General features: G+C 45.6%; 1 protein-coding gene across 3 annotated transcripts in view; it reads left to right on the plus strand.

The window, feature by feature from the left end:
• Window positions 1-736: 736 nt before the first annotated feature.
• The window catches only part of ZDHHC14 (zinc finger DHHC-type palmitoyltransferase 14), a 119,882-nt gene continuing 101,529 nt past the window's right edge, over window positions 737-19,089 (plus strand). For all 3 annotated transcript variants that reach the window (XM_066596088.1, XM_066596086.1, XM_066596087.1), the window contains exons 1-2: window positions 737-832; window positions 15,547-16,823. In XM_066596088.1, the coding sequence (XP_066452185.1) occupies window positions 16,585-16,823 (239 nt within the window). In that variant the 5' untranslated portion in view covers window positions 737-832; window positions 15,547-16,584. The remainder of the gene's footprint in view (window positions 833-15,546; window positions 16,824-19,089) is intronic.

The raw sequence follows: 19,089 nt of genomic DNA on the forward strand, positions 1-19,089 counted from the left end.
TACTTAGTAGCTTATTAGCGTGCAAACGAAGCCTTTCGCTGAATGCAGATACCAGCTGGAGGTCTGTTATCTGCATTCAGCTCCATTGTTTACCAGTGGGACTGCAGCTGAAAGAATACTATCACCGTGCGGTCCTGATAAGTCCTCATTTTAATGTTTAAGCTGGCTTGAATTCAGCAATAAACGAATAGTGCACGATGGGTTACTAAACGGGCCTATAATCATTCGCAAATGCGCCTCCGCTCGTGGGAAGGAGCCCTAACAGCCTGTATACCCGGGATGATCCGTCGTTCAGTCATCTGCACGCAGATTGTGACATATTATCGTCCGAGGTTCCGTCGGCGGTGCTCTCATACTGGACGCACGAGTACAAGGAGGCTGACGTGTAGAACACTTCCATAGCGGCAGGTGACGTCAGGCGCACGGCATTGTAGGAAGTGTAGTCTGCAGCGCGCCTCTCTGCGTGTAAGGAACGATGACGCATCGGCCACAACCCGCACTAAATCGACAGATGTGGCCGGGAGCCGGGCCATCACTCCCAAGAACACTCCGTACTACTGAACGGGAGGTGCTTACGTAGCGGCGCTATGCCCTCCTGGGAATTGTAGTTTATTAGTGCCAGGCCGAGGCGTCAATGGCAAAGATAGTTCCTACTTCAGAAAACTACAAGTCCCGTGCTGCTCTCGTCCTCTTCGCGTCTTATGGGCGGGGCAAGTACGTCAGCGCGGCCGTTGCCTGTGAGTGTAGGCGTGTTGTAGAGCTCAGTCGCCTGCAGGAGGCGGAGAGTCAAGCAGGAAAGCAGCAGAGCCCAGTGTGGCCGACACCGGTGAAGGTGCGTTGTTGTCAGTGATGTGTGGCGGGGACTCCGCCGATTGTGGCCGCGTTGCGGCCTTGTCACCCCTGGGACGTCTGCTGAGAATGGGCGGCCGTATAGCGAGGTGCTGCAACGTTATGTGCAGGAATGTGTGCCCTGCACAGACCACCACACGATCCTCCTGGGACGACTCACCTGGTGATAGCTGCCGCCTCCGTACCTGCAGAGTATTTTATGGTTTCCTTGCTCTCCTGTCGGTGTGGTCGGTTTCAGAGCCATGACTTCCCTTGTAATCCGGAGAGTGCCTGTACCCCCCAGATGACCCCATAGATCTCCCACTTCCTCCTGTACTGGTGACACATGCAGTGCAGGGTCGGCTTCAGGTGATGGCCTCACTGACTGCAGGTGTTTAGTTTTCCCTTTTCTTCTGTATCTGGCCCAGACCACCATGATGACTTCTCCCGGCTACACCTTGGCTCTCCAGAATTTGACACATAGGTATCTTTGGCTCTTTGCCTTCCCATCTTCCTCCCAACGTTGTCTACACCTTTTATATAATCCCCTCTATAGTACCCAAGATAGTAGTAATGCCCCATGTGGTACCCCACACAATAGTTATGCCCCTGTAGGCCTCACACAAGAAGTGTTGCTTAAAGTGACCCTCACACAGTAAAAGTGCCTCCACTTAGTAATAATGCCTTCTTAATGTCCCTACTGAGTAATATTGTCCCTCTTGGAAACTATTCTCATCTTTTACAAGTAATGTGCTGTTTGCCCCTTGTAAGTAACTAAAGTCAGTCCATACACTCCACCCGTTGCCCCCGGCAGTGTAGCGCGCACGCTGCCCCCCACGTTGTGATGTGACAAGCAGCACATGTTCGCTGTAGCAAGCGAGGCTGGGAGTTGATTACAGCGGTCATGAGCTTGTCACATGACAATGCGGGGGGCAGCGCGCGCGGTACACTGCCGGGCCGACAGGGCAGGTGATTATGGACTGGCTTCTATTTTTTTTTTTTTTTCCTCATATGAAACACTTCAAAATATGATCATGGACCCCGACTGATGTACCTGACCCAGCAGCCTGGGCCCTTTGACCCCTCACAGGCCAGCGAGTGGCTCCTCCCTTGCCTCAGTGGGCCCCGGCATTTGCCCAGGTTTGCCGAATGCTGACGGCGGGCCTATGCCCCAGTATACAAGTCACTAGATGTCTCCCTGTTAGTGGACTGATCCTCCCTTCATGTTCTGATCACTATGGTGGTGGTTGCACACACCGTCTGCTTTAGATCACTAAGCCAGTGGTGGTGAATGAAGCCGCACACACACTAGCGTTGTTATTGAAGCCTGTAATCTCCCCATAGAAGTCCGTGAAGGCCCCCACCACTGATGTGCCGGAGAGATCCCAGGAGACTCGGCCGCTGTCAGGTCTGCAGTACGATGCCGACTTACATGGCGTCTATCTGCTCGTATGTTCTTGTAATGTACCTCCACCTATGCTGCTGCCGTTCCCAAGCGGACGGTGTGGATACATTCACACTGCTGGAGCCGTACGGAGCTCCCGGTGGCGGTACTGATGGACAGTAGAGTAGCGTTAATATAGTGCAAGTGGAACCCGCCATACATCAGTGGGGTCCATCCGGCACTGGTGGTCTACTGCGACTGATCAGGCTACTTTTTAACATGTCATAAATGGAAACTGGTTCAGATGTATGAAAAGTGTGTAAACCGACTATTGTCTACGGCAACCGCTGACACTGCAGCTTACACTTTGTATGCGCACCATGAGAAGTCAAAGCTGAACTGTGATTGGTTGTTATGGGCAACAGATGGTTTTCATAAAGCTGCCCCAGGGCATGATTACACATAGCAGAAATTTCTGCTGCGAATTCCGCAACAGTTCAAACAATATCCAAACATTGCGAATTTTGACTCGAAGGCTGCCTTCACACTGGCACGAAAACGCAGCACTGTGAAACCCATGATGTTCAATGGCTTCATTCCCATTTGCGTTTTTTTTTGTCATGCAATGTTGCGAGATTTGGCAATTGCTGCCTGTCCTATTTCTCTGCCCTATGGAGCTTCCGCTTTATCACTTCACACGAACTTGCTAATATTAAAAACACATCGCAACACCTGTTTTCATCTATTGTGCAAGAAAATCGCAAGCGGTAGCGATGTGCAATGTTTTTCCAAGAAAAGGCACCACTGAGGCTGAGACATCGCATGAGCACATATGCGAATTTGCCTTAAAGGGGTTGTCCCGCGGCAGCAAGTGGGTCTATACACTTCTGTATGGCCATATTAATGCACTTTGTAATGTACATTGTGCATTAATTATGAGCCATACAGAAGTTATCAAAAGTTATTCACTTACCTGTTCCGTTGCTGGCGTCCTCGTCTCCATGGTTGCCGTCTAATTTTCGCCGTCTAATGGCCAAATTAGACGCGCTTGCGCAGTCCGGGTCTTCTGCTTTTCTCAATGGGGCTCCGTGTAGCTCCGCCCCGTCACGTGCCGATTCCAGCCAATCAGGAGGCTGGAATCGGCAATGGACCGCACAGAAGCCCTGCGGTCCACCGAGGGAGAAGATGCCGGCGGCCATCTTCACCGGGTAAGTAAGAAGTCACCGGAGTGCAGGGATTCAGGTAAGCGCTGTCCGGTGTTCTTTTTTAACCCCTGCATCGGGGTTGTCTCGCGCCGAACGGGGGGGGGGGGGGGGGGGTTGAAAAAAAAAAAAACCCGTTTCGGCGCGGGACAACCCCTTTAATTTTCTTGGGGCACTATCGCTATCGACAGTGTGAATGAGTCCATAATCAGTTGCATATCTGCAACTTTTTTCAGAAGATACGGCGCTCGCCTCCGAAGCCTTCACTCTGTCAGTGCTGCTTGTCATCCAGTGGCCTATAGTGAGCGCTGGTCAGGTGATGCAAAAGTGGCATCACCTGGCCAGCATTGTGCTCACTATAGGCCACTGGGAGGAATGGGACTGACGGCAAAAAAAAAAATTATTGTGGTGATGGTTTTTATTTGGTTCTGTCAACGGGACAAATAGTGTTACTTTGATCAGACTTTTATGGATGCAGCGATACCAAATGATTTTTCTTTTAAATCTAAATTTGGGCTTTTAATATAAAGTGTGTTTTTTTTTCCTTTCAAATAAAAAGAAAAAAGCAAAAACGTAATCCCCATGGTTGGGGGCTTGAGATTGCGATCGCTTGATTTATCATGCGATATTACATTATACCATTAAGTGACAGGCAATCGGCAATGGCAGCTCAGGGGGCCTTCTGAAGCCTGCCATGTGGTGTTAAGGGGTTAAGTAGGAATGAGCAAAAAGAATCAAAAGTATGTGGCTATTTGCTGTACATCTGGATCATCCACTTAGGTTATCCACACATGGGTAAGTACGATATTTCGCATCCCACTATGTGAAATCCCCTGTGGATGCAAGGCGTTCATGTGAAAACAGCCTTGCTTCACTTCGCGGGGTGCAGGGAACCTTTGCCGCGGCTGTCACAGCCACGAAAGAGGATCGCTGAGTTCTCCCATTGCTTTTAACATGCTGCGATATGTTTCCCACATCGCGGTGCCATAAGGAAAAATATCACTCGTGTGCAGGACCCCATTCAAAAGAATGGGGTTCATATTTGTGCGTCTTGCAATGCACAAATCTCGCGTGATTTTCTTCGAAACCAGCCTTATGGGAAAGATGAAAGTGAAGCAGTCATGTGATGTCCTTACTTTGATCTCAGTTTTTAGAGGGGTTCACAAAGTTGGAAGTTTTTTTTTAACCCTTTAGTGACCACCCTACCGTGTTTTTACATCCTGCAGTTGCAGGACCTGTATGGAGGGAGATCGCGCTGCTGTCTGCCTCCATACATTGCGAGTGTCAGCTGTTTCTGACAGCTGACACCCACAGGCAACAGGCTCGACAAGCTGCATGGCCGATCGGGGCTATTTACCCTTTAAATGCCGCTGTCAAATCTGACAGTGGCATTTAAATCCCCCCACGATGAGAGCCGTGCGGGTGTTATGGCAGCTAGGGTCCTTCTGAAAGGCCCCAGGGCTGTCGTGGCAGAATGCCTATCAAGCCTTACCGGTGGGGTGGCTTGATAGACTGCCTGTCACATCGCAGTATGATGTAATGCTACATAATACTGCTGGAGCGATTAAAGCATCGCATGTTGTGGTCCCCCCTGGGGACTAAAAAAAAGAACAATAAAGCTTTAATAATTTAAAAAAAAAACCCTTTTGCCATATTTACAATAAAAAAAATCTAAATAGTAAAACAAAAGTACATATTTAGTATCGCTGCGTCCGTAAAAGTCTGCTCTAGCAAAGTAATGCATTATGTACGGTGAACGTCATCCAAAAAAAAAAAGCTAACAACTATGTCTATGGAAAAATTAAGCTATAAAGACAGAAAATAATTTTTAAAAAAAATTAAATATCTTGAAAAAATATATATTAGTACCGCAAAAAAACCTATACAAGTTTGGTATTGTAGTAATCGTACTGACCTATAGAATAAAATTATCATGTCATTTTTGTTGCAGTTTGTGCGCCGTAGAAACAAGACGCACCGAAAGATGGCTGAATGTTTTTTTTTTCCCATTTCTCTCCATTGTGAATGTTTAAAAAGCTTTTTAGTACATTATATGGTACATTAAATAGCACCATTGAAAAATACAACTTGTCCTGCAAAAAACAAGTCCTCATACACCTACATCGATGGATAAATAAAGGAGTTCCAATTTTTAAAATGGGGGAGAAAAAAACGAAAATATGGGGGGAATGGGAGCTTGGTCACTAAAAGGTTAAAAGTGCATCTTGTGATGTTTTTATAAGTTGTCGAGTGACGATCTCATGCCCTTTAGGAGCCGGTGTGTGCCATTTTCCTATCTGACCAGTAAAGGGTTGTATATGGACAGAATATACTCTGCATGTGGACAGTTTACGCAGAGAAGTGCCGGGGCCGCCTTAAGCACTACAATTTTACTTTTGCTTTCTGCTGTATCTCTCTGCGGCCGACACCTGGGTTTAACATACCTTAAAGGGGTTGTCCCGCGGCAGCAAGTGGGGTTATACACTTCTGTATGGCCATATTAATGCACTTTGTAATATACATCGTGCATTAAATATGAGCCATACAGAAGTTATTCACTTACCTGCTCCGTTGCTAGCGTCCCCGTCGCCATGGTGCCGTCTAATTTCAGCGTCTAATCTCCCGATTAGACGCGCTTGCACAGAAGGGTCTTCTCCCTTCTCTTGGGTCTCGGCGCGAGCGGCTTTCTGGCTCTGCCCCATTCTACGTGTCATCGCGTAGCTCCGCCCCGTCACGTGTGCCGATTCCAGCCAATCAGGAGGCTGGAATCGGCAATGGACCGCACAGAGCCCACGGTGCACCATGGGAAAGGACCCACGGTCCATCGTGGGTGAAGATCCCGGCGGCCATCTTGGCTGCAAAGAAGAAAGAAGCTGCAGACGGGATTCGGGTAAGTTAAATTATATATTTTTTTTATCACGTCCCTTGGGTTTGTCCCGCGCTGAACCCCCGTCTATGAAAAAAAAGGCGTTTCGGCGCGGGACAACCCCTTTAATCATTGAGGTGCGCTAAATGAAGAAAAATAGAACAGACTCTGCTCGAAAGCGCTGCAATTGAGTGGCTGTCTTGAGAAGCTCCATTGTAAACAATGGGAACCTTATACCACGATTAGCGGTATCGCCGACAAAAGTGCCTGTGTGAGGGAGGCCTAAGTGCTTGTATTATAGCATTGTGGAGCTAATTCTGCAGTGGGGAAAAAAGGGCTCCTGCACACAAACGGATGTGCATAGGACCTTCACAGGCATTGATATTTTCCCATCTAGAAGGTCTGGGAACAAAATAAAAAACATCGAATCTTGTAGAGCAAAAAATTCTCTTCCAAATAGAACAAAAATGAAAAAAAATAAAAATGGAGTACATTCCGATTTTCGCCTTTGAAAAAGGGAAAAATTAGCAAAAAAGTGTTTTTTGCCATTTTTGACTCATTGTATCTTAAGAGCTATGCATCCTTTTGGGTCCATAATGGGAATAATGAGAAACATTTCTATGGAGTACACATTGATAAATTCATAGCTGAGTTGGATTGCATTGATTATGAGTTATTACTGCTTAAAATATGAGTTTTATTTTGCGCGATAGAATTTTTCAGCTACTTTGACATGCAATGGTGGCAGAATGATAAGAGTGGCAGTCTGAGTAGCTTAGCTGGATTCAGCACCAAAAGTTCTCCTAGTGTGTGAAGTTTCATTGCTCTAGAGTCATTGGAACTGGCTTGGCAATGGATTGAAATCGCCACTTTTTTCAGGTTGCGCGCTGTAATCACATGACAACCCCCTAGATTAAGACCTGTAGCTCGTGAACCAAAGCACTTTGAAGTCTAATATTCTGGCTATCTTAGTTTAGGGTCAGGGTCTATCTTTGTGCAAAGTTTCATTAAAATCTGAGATGGTCGACCGGGAGCGTTGGTTGAACTGACACGGAATGACCCAGCTACGTACTAGAGGCCTCTATGCAAGGCATGCGTAGCTAGGCTAGTTAAAGAGGAATCGGGGGGGATTCATGGAGGACGTTAGGAAGCTGGTGAAAGAAAAGGTTAGATCAGCCCTAACGTCACAGCTGGCGCCGCCAGCGAAACGCTAGAAAAGGGCGTATGTTCCTGACGAGCCTTCCGACTCCGAGTTCTATCGGGTCAGTGCAAGAGGAACAGGCGGCCGAGGAGTCCTCAGATGAGGAGGACTACAAAAGATACTTATTCCATCAGGACGACTTAACGGAATTGATTAAGTCAGTCAGGGCTACACTAAAAATGTAAGAGCCCAGAGAACCACGTACCCTACAAGATGAGATATTCGGGGGACTAGGGGAGAGGCGCAAGCATACCTTCCCTGTCCACAAGAATATCACCAAAATAATCCAGAAAGAGTGGAGGAAACCAGATGCAAGCTCCTTCTCCACTAGAGGGGTAAAAAGAAGGTACCCATTCGAGGAGGAAGTTTGCGCAAGCTGGGAGGAGGTAACTAAGGTAGACGTCCCAGTGGCCAAAGTAGCCAGGAAAACGACCCTGCCCTTTGAGGACGCCGCACAGTTAAAAGATCCCATGGATCGCAAAGCTGAGAGCCTTCTAAAGAAATCATGGGAGGCAGCGGCAAACATACTTAGGCCAGGGATCGCAGCCACTTGTGTGGCGCGAACTCTGGGGGTATGGCTAGAACAGCTACACCTAACCAATAAGATGCCGAGGGAACAGATCCTAAATTCCCTTCCGATCCTGCGTATGGCAACAAATTTCCTAGCGGACGCCGCGGCCGAAACTGTCAAACTCTCGGCGAAAGCTACAGCCCGGTCTAACTCAGCCAGAAGAGTGTTCTGGCTGAAATCATGGTCAGGCGACCTAGCCTCAAAAAATAAGCTATGCGTCCTCCCGTTCTATGGTCAGTTTTTGTTCGGACCGGTACTTGACAAGATTCTAGAGAAGGCGGCCGACAAAAAGGGATTCCCGGAAGAAAAGCCACAGAGAAGGAAGACCTTCTTCCGGGCCCCAGTGCAACAGCCAGAGGCCTACCGAGGCAAGGGCAAGACAGGCTGCTGGAGTTACCCCAAGGGGGGCAGAGGAAGGAGCATCCTCTTTAACCCCCACCAGGGGGAGCCAAAACAGAGACCCTGACGCCATCCCCGTAGGAGCAAGGCTGGGGAGCTTTGTGGATCCATGGGCCGCGATTTCCGAAGGCCCATGGATCCCAAAGATCTTACAGCAGGGATACCGGATAGAGCTGGTGTCCCTCCCCAGAAGAAAATTCATTATCACGGGAGGCTCCAAACAACAGTTACACCTACTAAGGCAAAGTGTTCGGGACCTGCAACAACTAAATGCAATATCCCCCATACTGCAAAACGAGGAAACCCAGGGCCATTATTCCAGGCTCTTCCTAGTAAGGAAACCCTGCAGGAAACAGCGGATGATAGTGAACCTGAAACCTCTGAACACCTGCATCAGATACAGAAAATTCAAGATGGAGTCCATCTCCTCAACGATAAAGTTGATTCCCAAAGGAGCCTACATGGCATCCATCGATTTGAAGGATGCTTATTTCCACGTACCGATTCACTACGGGTCCCGGAAATACCTAAGGTTCGCAGTGGATATGGGCAAAGGAATAGAGCACCATCAATTCAGATGCCTGCCCTTCGGGATCTCCTCAGCACCCAGAATCTTCACCAAAATTATGGCAGAGGTAGCCGCCTACCTGAGGAAGAAGTTGGTCCTAATAGTACCCTACCTGGACGATATTTTAATAATAGCAGAGTCCAGAGAACTCCTAACGAAACACCTGAGGATAGTGCTAGAACTTCTCCAATCCTTAGGCTGGATCATAAACTGGGAAAAATCCAGCCTAGATCCCGACAAACAGAAAACGTTTCTGGGTATAACGCTCGACTCAGAATCGCAATGCTCCTGCCTACCCGAGCAGAAAATACAAAAAATCCAACGGCTAGTCAAAACCTTTTTACGGAGATGATTATGCACAATTCGGGAAGCCATGTCTCTCCTGGGAAGCTTGACGTCATGCATTCCAGGAGTGGCATGGGCCCAGGCTCACCAGAGCCCTGCAAGCCTCAGTCCTATCCACGTGGGACAAAAGGCAGTCCTCTCTCTAGGGACAAGAATGTACATCCCAAGCGCGGTGAAAACATCCCTGCGTTGGTGGACATCCCCAGAGAACCTGCGGAGAGGGGTTCATTGGCTACAAAACCCAGCCACTCACATCACAACGGATGCAAGCGCCTGGGGATGGGGAGCGCACGTGGGGAACCAGTTCTTTCAGGGCCCATGGCCTCAAAGGACAAAAGAACAGTCCTCAAATTACAGGGAACTACAGGCCGTCTGGCAGGTCCTACAGCAGTTAGGGAACTCGCTACGGGACCAGCATATAAAGATACTGTCAGACAATATCACCGCGGTCGCCCATATACGACACCAAGGGGGCACAAGATCTCCTGCTCTGCAAAACATTGCACAGAAAATTTTCCACTGGGCAGAGGGCCGGATCCTCTCGATCACGGCAACCCATTTGAAGGGGACGCTAAACCAAAAAGCGGACTTTCTCAGCAGGAGGCAAATAGACCCAGGAGAATGGTCTCTCTCCCTGAAAGCATTCAGAATCCTGATCAACCAGTGGGGGACCCCACAATTGGACCTGTTCGCAGCCAGGGAAAATGCCAAAGTAAGCAATTTCTTCTGTTCGCAGCCAGGGAAAATGCCAAAGTAAGCAATTTCTTCTGTTCGCAGCCAGGGAAAATGCCAAAGTAAGCAATTTCTTCTGTTCGCAGCCAGGGAAAATGCCAAAGTAAGCAATTTCTTCTCCCTCCGGCCAGGAGATCGTCCGACAGCAGTAGACGCCTTAGGCCAAGACTGGGGAGAGGGGCTGGTGTACGCCTTTCCTCCTATATCGTTGATCCCCAGAGTCTTACAACATTTCAGAACCCAGGTATGCACACTAATCCTGGTGACCCCCTTCTGGCCCAAAAGAAGCTGGTTCGGTCTTCTAGCAACATTGAGCGTCCAGGACCCAGTCACCTTCCCTACCTGGACAGATCTTCTATCGCAGGGGCCACTGAGCCATCCGAGCCTAGACAAGCTCCACTTAACAGCATGGCTCTTGAGGAATCCTCACTAAAAGAGAAGGGATTCTCAGAGAGAGTTGTAGAAACGTTAATGTCCAGCAGAAAAGACTACCCACCTTATCTACCAGAAAGTTTGGAGAAGGTTTTCCTCATGGAGACAGGGAAGGGATCGTGGGGATTCTATCCCGGACATCCCTCTAATCTTAGAGTTCTTGCAGGAGGGCCTAGAGATGGGCCTCTCTCCAAGCACCCTGAAGGTCCAGGTTGCAGCCCTTAGCGCCATATGTGACACAAAGTTCGCAGACAACAGATGGGTCAACAGGTTCCTAGCAGCAGCAACTAGATTACGGCCTAGGCCCGTAAATCTTTTTCTAGACTGGAACCTTAATTGGGCCCTAAGGGCCATGACAACGGTACCATTCGAGCCGATTGAAGCACTACCCATAAAAATGCTTACTATCAAGACCATTTTCTTAATAGCCATCACCTCCGCAAGACAAGTTAGCGAACTGCAGGCCTTGTCCATTCGCCACCCATTCCTGAAAATCTCGGACACCAAATTAGTATTTAAAACGGACCCGGCGTTTATGCCAAAAGTAGTATCACATTTTCATAGGTCCCAAGACATAATAATCCCCTCATATTTTTTAGTAAACCTAAAAACGAGGAAGAAAAAACCCTAAGCTGCCTGGACGTTAGGAGAGCAGTCCTAGGCTACATAGAGGCTACAAGCCACTGGAGGCGGGATGACAACTTGTTCGTCCAGTTCAGTGGCCCAAATAAATGGAGCAAAGCAGCAAAAAGCTCCATAGCCAGGTGGATCCGCCTAGCCGTCATAGAGTCCTATAAAACCCTCGGGAAGGAAATCCCTTTAGCTCTTAAAGCCCATTCTACAAGGGCAGTAGCATCCTCATGGGCCGAACATAGCTCAGCTTCGGTCGAGCAGATATGCAAAGCCGCAATCTGGAAGAAACCCCACACGTTCGTTAAACACTATAGGGTAAAAATGCAGCAGGACGAGGACATGGCCTTCGGCCGCAAAGTCCTCTCGGCAGCAATCCCACCCTAGGAAAACTTTAGTTGGTACGTCTCAATTGGTGCTGTTGTGGAGACTGGGGAAAAAATAGATTATACCTACCCGATAATCGGGTTTCCAGTAGTCTCCACGACAGCACCTGTACCTCCCCCCCCCCCCCCTAAATTGATAGAAAAGAAACTATAGAATATAATATAAAAAAAAAAATAAAAAAAAAAAATATATATATATATATATATATATAGTATAATTTTATAATAAAAAAAACAAAAAACCCAGTTAAGGGAAAAAATTTAAGTTGAGCTCCTACCCCGGCAATTTGTTAGAATCCACTGAGGAAAGTGGGGAAGGGGGGGAGCTTTTAACCTTAGTATGTTCCTGTCCTATCAGGAGGAGGCAATCTCAATTGGTGCTGTCGTGGAGACTACTGGAAACCCGATTATCGGGTAGGTATAATCTATTTTTTTATATGGCTATCTAACAAATGATGTCCCTGATGATTGGAGAGGGGCCAGTGTTGCACCCATTCATGAGAAGGCAGTAGAGAATAAGCCGGGAACTACAGTAAAGTTGGACATCTGTAGTAGGTAAATTAATGCAAACCCTTCTGAAAAAGAGGATATTTGACCACTTGTTGGACCCTAAACAGCTCGACTTTAAGGAGGGCGGAGCACGTCAAACTAATATTTCTTTGTCGTAAGTGTTGAAGGAGGTGTCACTGATATCGCCCATCAGGATTTCACTAAAGCCTTAAGGCCCTTTTACACACAACAATTATCACTCAAAATTTGTTCAAACATCCGAAAGTGAGTGATAATTACGTGTAAACGCAGCAGTCGTGCATCTTCTGTTCATTATTCGTTGACTTTTAGTCCGCATAAAAATGTTGTTTAGCTGTTCGCTTTAAATGAGAATCGTTCAGCCGTTAGTGGGGAGGGGTTAACGTTTGGCAGGGCGTGCTTGCGTCCAAAAAAGCACAGTGATTGGCTGTCGGGACAGCAAAGCAACTATTTTTACATGCCCTCCTAGTGCTCCACCATTGGCTGGTAAATCATCGGCCGTTCTGATGTACGCCGCAGAAGCTACAAAGAGCATCAAAAAAACATTCGCCATCTTTTACTTTGCATGCTAAGGTCACGTCATCTCTATGGAGGATTCATCTTTGGGTGCTAGCTGGCTTCGCTACTACCTCAGACTAAAGAGTTGTGATGGTAAACCTGACACATTGAGATTCTTTCAAATGTCAGGTCACAAATCTGTTTTTTTTTTCTTATTTTTTTGCACACAAACTATGCCCACCCACCTACTTTCAAAGGCCAATCCACACTTGCACAATAACAATGTTTTTTGTTTTTTTTCTTTCATCGCTAATGCACACGCCCTTCTATCAATCATCCACTTATCTTTACATGTAAACGCTACTAAGCGACACACTGAACGACTGAAATGCCCAGACGCCACAACCTTTTCTAAAGATAATCGTTGGATTTAAACGCTCATCTTTAAAAGCAAAACTATTGCTCATTTTTGGCCGTTTGAGCGAATTTTGAGCGATGGTTGTTGCGTGTAAAAGGGCCTTTAGATACTGTTCCACATAAAGAGCTCTTGGAGAGATTACTGAAAATCTGACTAAATCCTGTGATAATCCGCTGGATTCACAATTGGTTGAAAGTTAACAAGTGTTAACAAAGTGTTATTGTGGACAGGGACGAGTTACAAGTGGTGACCACAATGGTCTGTTCGGGGTAATCTCTTTAATTTTTGTAAGTGACACAGGAGAAGGAGCCTCTTTTACATGTGCGTTTGGGCTTTTCATTTTTTCCATTCTGTTTTTGGAACAGAGAAACTGAATTTAAGCAGATCTGTTTTTCCCCCCTCATTGAAATCAATTTTGGAAACTTTTTTCTGTTTGAATCAGTTTCATTTGACTTCTGTTTTTTATTACAGGACCAATAGCACTGCAGACGAAGTGTTTTGTTTTTTTTTTTTTTGTTTTTTTTAACCATTGATTTTAATGGGGGAAAAAACGTGTTGGCTTTATTCAGTTTCTCTGTTACAAAAGCAGAAAAGCCTAATGGAGCCCAAAAGCAGATGTGTAAAGGTCTGTTTGCTGATGACGCAAAAGTGTGCAATAGGGTTGATCCTCTTGATGGGGTCTTGAACATCGAGAAGGATTTAGCCCTACTGGATAAATAGTCAAAACAATTAAAACTGCAGTTAAATGTTTCCTAATGTAAAATAATGCTCTTGAGAATAAATGATACTTAGTCCGAGGATTCTGTCAGGTCTTTTGCGTCATCCTGGACTTCAGAAGAGAAGGATTTAGGGGGTTCTCATTTCTGACAGGCTAAAAATGAGTCCACAGTGGGATTAGGTAGCAAAGAAAGCAAGTAGGATACTCCGCTGCATAGCGAGGGGTATAACCAGTAGCAAGGAGGAAATTGTATAGACCTCTGGTGAGATGCATCTTGGAAAGCTGTGCTCAGTTCTCGATAAAATAGAACAAGTCCAAAGATGGGCTGCAAAAACGGCGACAGGTTTGAAGAACAAAACTCGGGATAGACCTACAGAACTTAAAGGGGTTGTCCCGCGGCAGCAAGTGGGTCTATACACTTCTGTATGGCCATATTAATGCACTTTGTAATGTACATTGTGCATTAATTATGAGCCATACAGAAGTTATAAGAAGTTTTTCACTTACCTGCTCCGTTGCTAGCGTCCTCGTTCCCATGGAGCCGACTAATTTTCGCCGTCTAATGGCCAAATTAGCCGCGCTTGCGCAGTCCGGGTCTTCTTCTCTTCTCAATGGGGCTCGGTGTAGCTCCGTGTAGCTCCGCCCCGTCATGTGCCAATTCCAGCCAATCAGGAGGCTGGAATCGGCAATGGACCGCACAGAAGAGCTGCAGTCCACGGAGGTAGAAGATCCCGGCGGCCATCTTCACCGGGTAAGTAAGAAGTCACCGGAGCGCGGGGATTAAGGTAAGCGCTGTCCGGTGTTCTTTTTTAACCCCTGCATTGGGGTTGTCTCGCGCCGAAGGGGGGGGGGGGGGTTGAAAAAAAACAAAAAACCCGTTTCGGCGCGGGACAACCCCTTTCATTTGTATAACCTGGAGGAAAAAAGGGAGAGAGGATAACATAGTTGAAACTTTAAATTTATTAACCTCCTAATGACTGTATATACACCTTTAAGGGGCCTTATTCTGAATATTTAGGCCCTTGCTGCATTTACCAGATGTCTCGCCACAGAGCGCCTGTAAGTATACTCCGGGATGTCACTGAGATGCAGGAGGAAGAATGCGGGTGACTTTTTTGGCAGGGCAAAATCCGTGAATTTGGAGGCAATATGCCACACCTCAGACCAGAAATCTGCCAACACAGGGCAATCGCAAAAAATGTGTAATAAGGTCCTCTGGCCTGCAATGCATCTCCAACAAAGTGGGGAGACTGCAGGAAACATTTTATGTAACCTGGAGGGCACCCTGTACCAGTGAGAGAATTTTGAATCCTGAATCTTGCTTGAATTGGAGGACTTATGCGTGTAGGTGTAAATTTTGGTTAACTGTTCAGGTTTGAGGGACATCCCCAACTTCTTCTCCCAATCTAAGACAAGTCTAGATTTCTTCCTGCAAAAAACAAGCCCACTATAGAACTCTTGGAAAAGTAACATTTTCTGGAATGCGGTGATACAAAAGCAAATCTTTAAAAATGTGATTTGTGTGTGTAAAAAAAAAAAAAAAATGTAAACTTGTTTTCGACGGAATCATGCGGACCAGATAATTGTTATCTTATTTATTTTGCACACTGAACACTGGAAAAATCTTATCCGAAAAACAAATGGCAGAATTTTTTTTTTACTCCATCCCCCTAAAAAATAAGTTATACAATACATTATATGTACCCAAAAGTGATGCCATTAAAAAATATAACTTGGCCCACAAAAAACAAGCCCTCATATGGCTGTTTTCTTTAGGAAGTTGTTTGTTTTGGAGAAATGTGCTTTATCACGTTTCTAACGAGTCTTTATTCCTTTGTAGTACAAGACCTGCACGTGCCTGGTGTTAGACGCTGGCCTGGATGATTGTGGAGGCCGCAGCCAGCGGGGAAGGACGCAGGATTCCTGGGGATCGTGGTTATGTCTTGTCCAGAAACTTTCTGCCTCTTGGACTTTCCTTCTGTGTTTGTAGTTTGAGACATGATTTGTAAAGCGATATGAAACATCGAAGCTTCCAGCCTGGGATGTTCTCTTCGTGCTGGTTTGTTGGAGCTACTTCCTCCAGTATGTAATAACTTCGTCGGTTGTTAAGGAAGGGAGAGGATTGTGGAGTAACAGGAAGCAATCTAAATAGAAGCTTTCTTTTTTCTTTCTTTTTTACAAGTCTCCTGGGAAGGTGGTTTTACTGGAGGTTCAAGTTGTTTTGCTGCTATAAATAGCCTTTTTTTTTTTTTTTTTAATCCTGTCTGGATTATGGAGACTTGATGTTTAATTTTTCCAAATCCAGAAAAGTGCGTATCCTTACAATCATGTCTAATAATCTCAGACACAAGTAAGTCTGCATGCTTCCAGCACTATAAACTGATGGTGAATGTATTTTGAAAACCGTGTGGGGTGTGGAAGAGAACTTACTGGGCCTTGTGAAGTCAAGCTGTTCGTTGCCGCTCATATGACTACCAATGCAAAAAGACATTGTAAGCAAAATATAAGGAACTGCTTGAGGAGCACGCTGCGCTCTAGATCTCAGAAGCTGGGGTTCTTTCCTCCTTAACAGTGTATTCCTCAACTGGTTGGGATCACCAATATACTGGATAATCCCTTAAAAGAGAGGCCTTCCAATTTAAAGGCCCTAACTTCTTAGTAAAATGGGATTAGGAAAATCTGAAACACACCTCTGTTGAGTTCATGCTGAAAAGTTTTTGCTTTTTTTTTTGTCTACCTTTTGTCTTTTATTGTTGGTCATCATCGGTGGAATACCCTTATTTGACTGGATTGCCTTCATCACCTGCCAGGATTATATATCTATATTGTTTACTTGCGTCTATAATTGTGGACTTGCATAGTTCTTTTTTGTTAACTGATGACTTCAGGAGGTGGGCCCATGAAAGAGTGTGGATACAGTGAGATTAACACTCGTGGAACATCCCCCATGGAGTCTCCTCACAAGAAGAAAATTGCTGTAAAGCGAAAATGGGAAGTTTTTCCCGGGAGGAACAAGTTCTACTGCAATGGCAGGATTATGATGGCCAGGCAAACTGGAGTCTTCTACCTCACTCTGATCCTAATTCTTGTCACCAGTGGGCTCTTCTTTGCTTTTGAGTAAGTTCTAATTCTTATTTCCGTTAAAAATGTTGCTTTCCTATGTACTAAGCGAACAGATGAAACCCGCCAAATTAGGGATGCAAAGTTCTGCAGTTAGCACGGCTGCCCAGGTAAGATGCTGCCAGCTGTCTAATAAGACATTGGAGTCAGTCATAAAAATTTACACCAGTTTATGGCGTAAAAAAAAGGTCACAAATTTGCACATTTTTGCTGTCTGTGCTTCCATCCAAAGGGTTGTCGCTTGTCGAGAGGACATGGACACGCTGGAGCAAAATATTTGTGTATAATTTATACCAAAAATTGGTGTAAATTATATCCAAAATTAACTTCAGATTGGATCTGGCGTACATTTCTGAGTAGGCTAACGGAGATTCCAAAATACGCCCAGTACGTGAAGTCATGCTCCCCTTCATGTACTAGGCATATCGTGCGCCAGCAATAAGTATTCTTACGATCAGTGTTTGAAATGCCAATCTGGATTTTTTTTTTCCCCATAGTGTTGGTGATGGTAGAGGCAGGACTTGTGGCCTGCTGATTAAACATTTTGGATGTCTGTTTATGGGTTAAATTGATAACACTAGCTCAGCATTATTTGGATATTTAGACATCAAAGGTCTTGGCTGGTGAAAAGTTTTTTTAATTGAAGAGAATTGTTTCCAATTGTAATCATTCTTTGTAAAGAATTACTTTTGACAGCAGTGGCAGCCATAGGCCACCCACGAGGACTGCTGTCTCCATCTAGTCCCTGCGTTGTCACTCAGAATATTCTTGATGGATGTGTTGATATATCTCAACATTTCTGGTCTTGCGATGTATTAGCCTTAGTGGGTAACTTATTTGTTGAAGACATGAAAATACACTATATAATTGACATGGTTAGGATGTGATAATCCACACCAATACCGCACAGTCATTTTTCACTAAATGTAAGTATTTAATATCCCTTCCACATGTACTGCAACTTGCCTATTGAAAGCCAAGCCAGGTTCCATGCACAGACAGCTAAAGTCTGGCTTGGCCTTCAATTCCTAGTCATTGTTACGAGGCTTGTAATAAAGAGTCTAACATTGATTTGAAGGAATGCTGCCTTCCAATAGATGGCGCTGTGGAGGTATTGTTCACTCTCCCTTATTTGCATATTACCCAGAGGAGCATGAATGGCCTTTTGCGTCTCCTCACTCACTGTTTTCTCGAAGGAGAAAAGATTGCGTTTCTGACTGTAGATTAATATGCAATACCTGACCGCTCAGTGCTGCGTCAGAAGTCCAAAAAGTAAATGGATCCTACTGGAAAATGTGTCCATGTTCTCTACACACTATGCAGAACCACATAGTTTCAATTCTGGCCTTATGTCAAGCAGCTCGATGTATTTTGTATGCGGACAGATGTCACTGCAGAGAATACGTGCAGCACAGTTGGTGTGGTGGGCTTTGATACAATCTAGGAGTATACTCACAAAGGTGAGTATAACGGAGCATATATAAAAAACGCATCCAGCAGAGACCGACCCAGGTTTCGCTATATCGGCTTCGTCTGGGGTTTGCTGACGTGACCAGCAGAAAAGATATTAAAGTGAAAGAAGGAAAATTAAATATACCAATAATGGTCCTGGCCCTAAAAGAGAGACAACTACACCTGCACCGATTCTAACAGAGGAGAAATAAAAAGGTAATGCCCTGAAAACGGGGAGAAATACCTGAGTGACCACCATGAGATATACTGCCGCTACCTACGTATATAAGAAAAACTACACCCCTGTGGAAAAGTATAACGAGAAGCGTTATCTATCCCCAAATGTGGAAAACGCATGAATAATAGGCTTAGTAATTCAGCTGAACATGTAAAGCTCTCCCCTTATTCATAACAAATTATCTATTGTGTATATGACATATCTATATAGGAGTGGTGGGTAATACTTGTTACACAGGTTCTTTGCTCACATAACAGTTGGTGGAGTAACTATAATCTGAGAACAGGTCTGATTGCATCAGAAATAATGTGAAAGTACAAGCAATTCAGTAAAACCTGTAGTATAAATGGCTTTATAGCCAAGATAACCCAGATCCCAGGCAGTCCCTAAAACCGACTTAAAGGATATCCTCTGCTGATAACTGGTTTAGGCACCAGCATCGTATTGGTTAGTTCGACATCTGTGTTCTGTACGAGCTTCAGCCCTTCTGTTGAAGACCAAGGCCTTTCACCAGTTGCCATTGAGCTCAAGTTGTCGTTCTCGCCCCCCAACAAGGCTCTTGCTCTGCCTGGG

This window comes from Eleutherodactylus coqui, chromosome 3 (genome assembly GCF_035609145.1).
Source record: "Eleutherodactylus coqui strain aEleCoq1 chromosome 3, aEleCoq1.hap1, whole genome shotgun sequence".
Classification (NCBI taxonomy): Eukaryota; Metazoa; Chordata; class Amphibia; order Anura; family Eleutherodactylidae; genus Eleutherodactylus; species Eleutherodactylus coqui.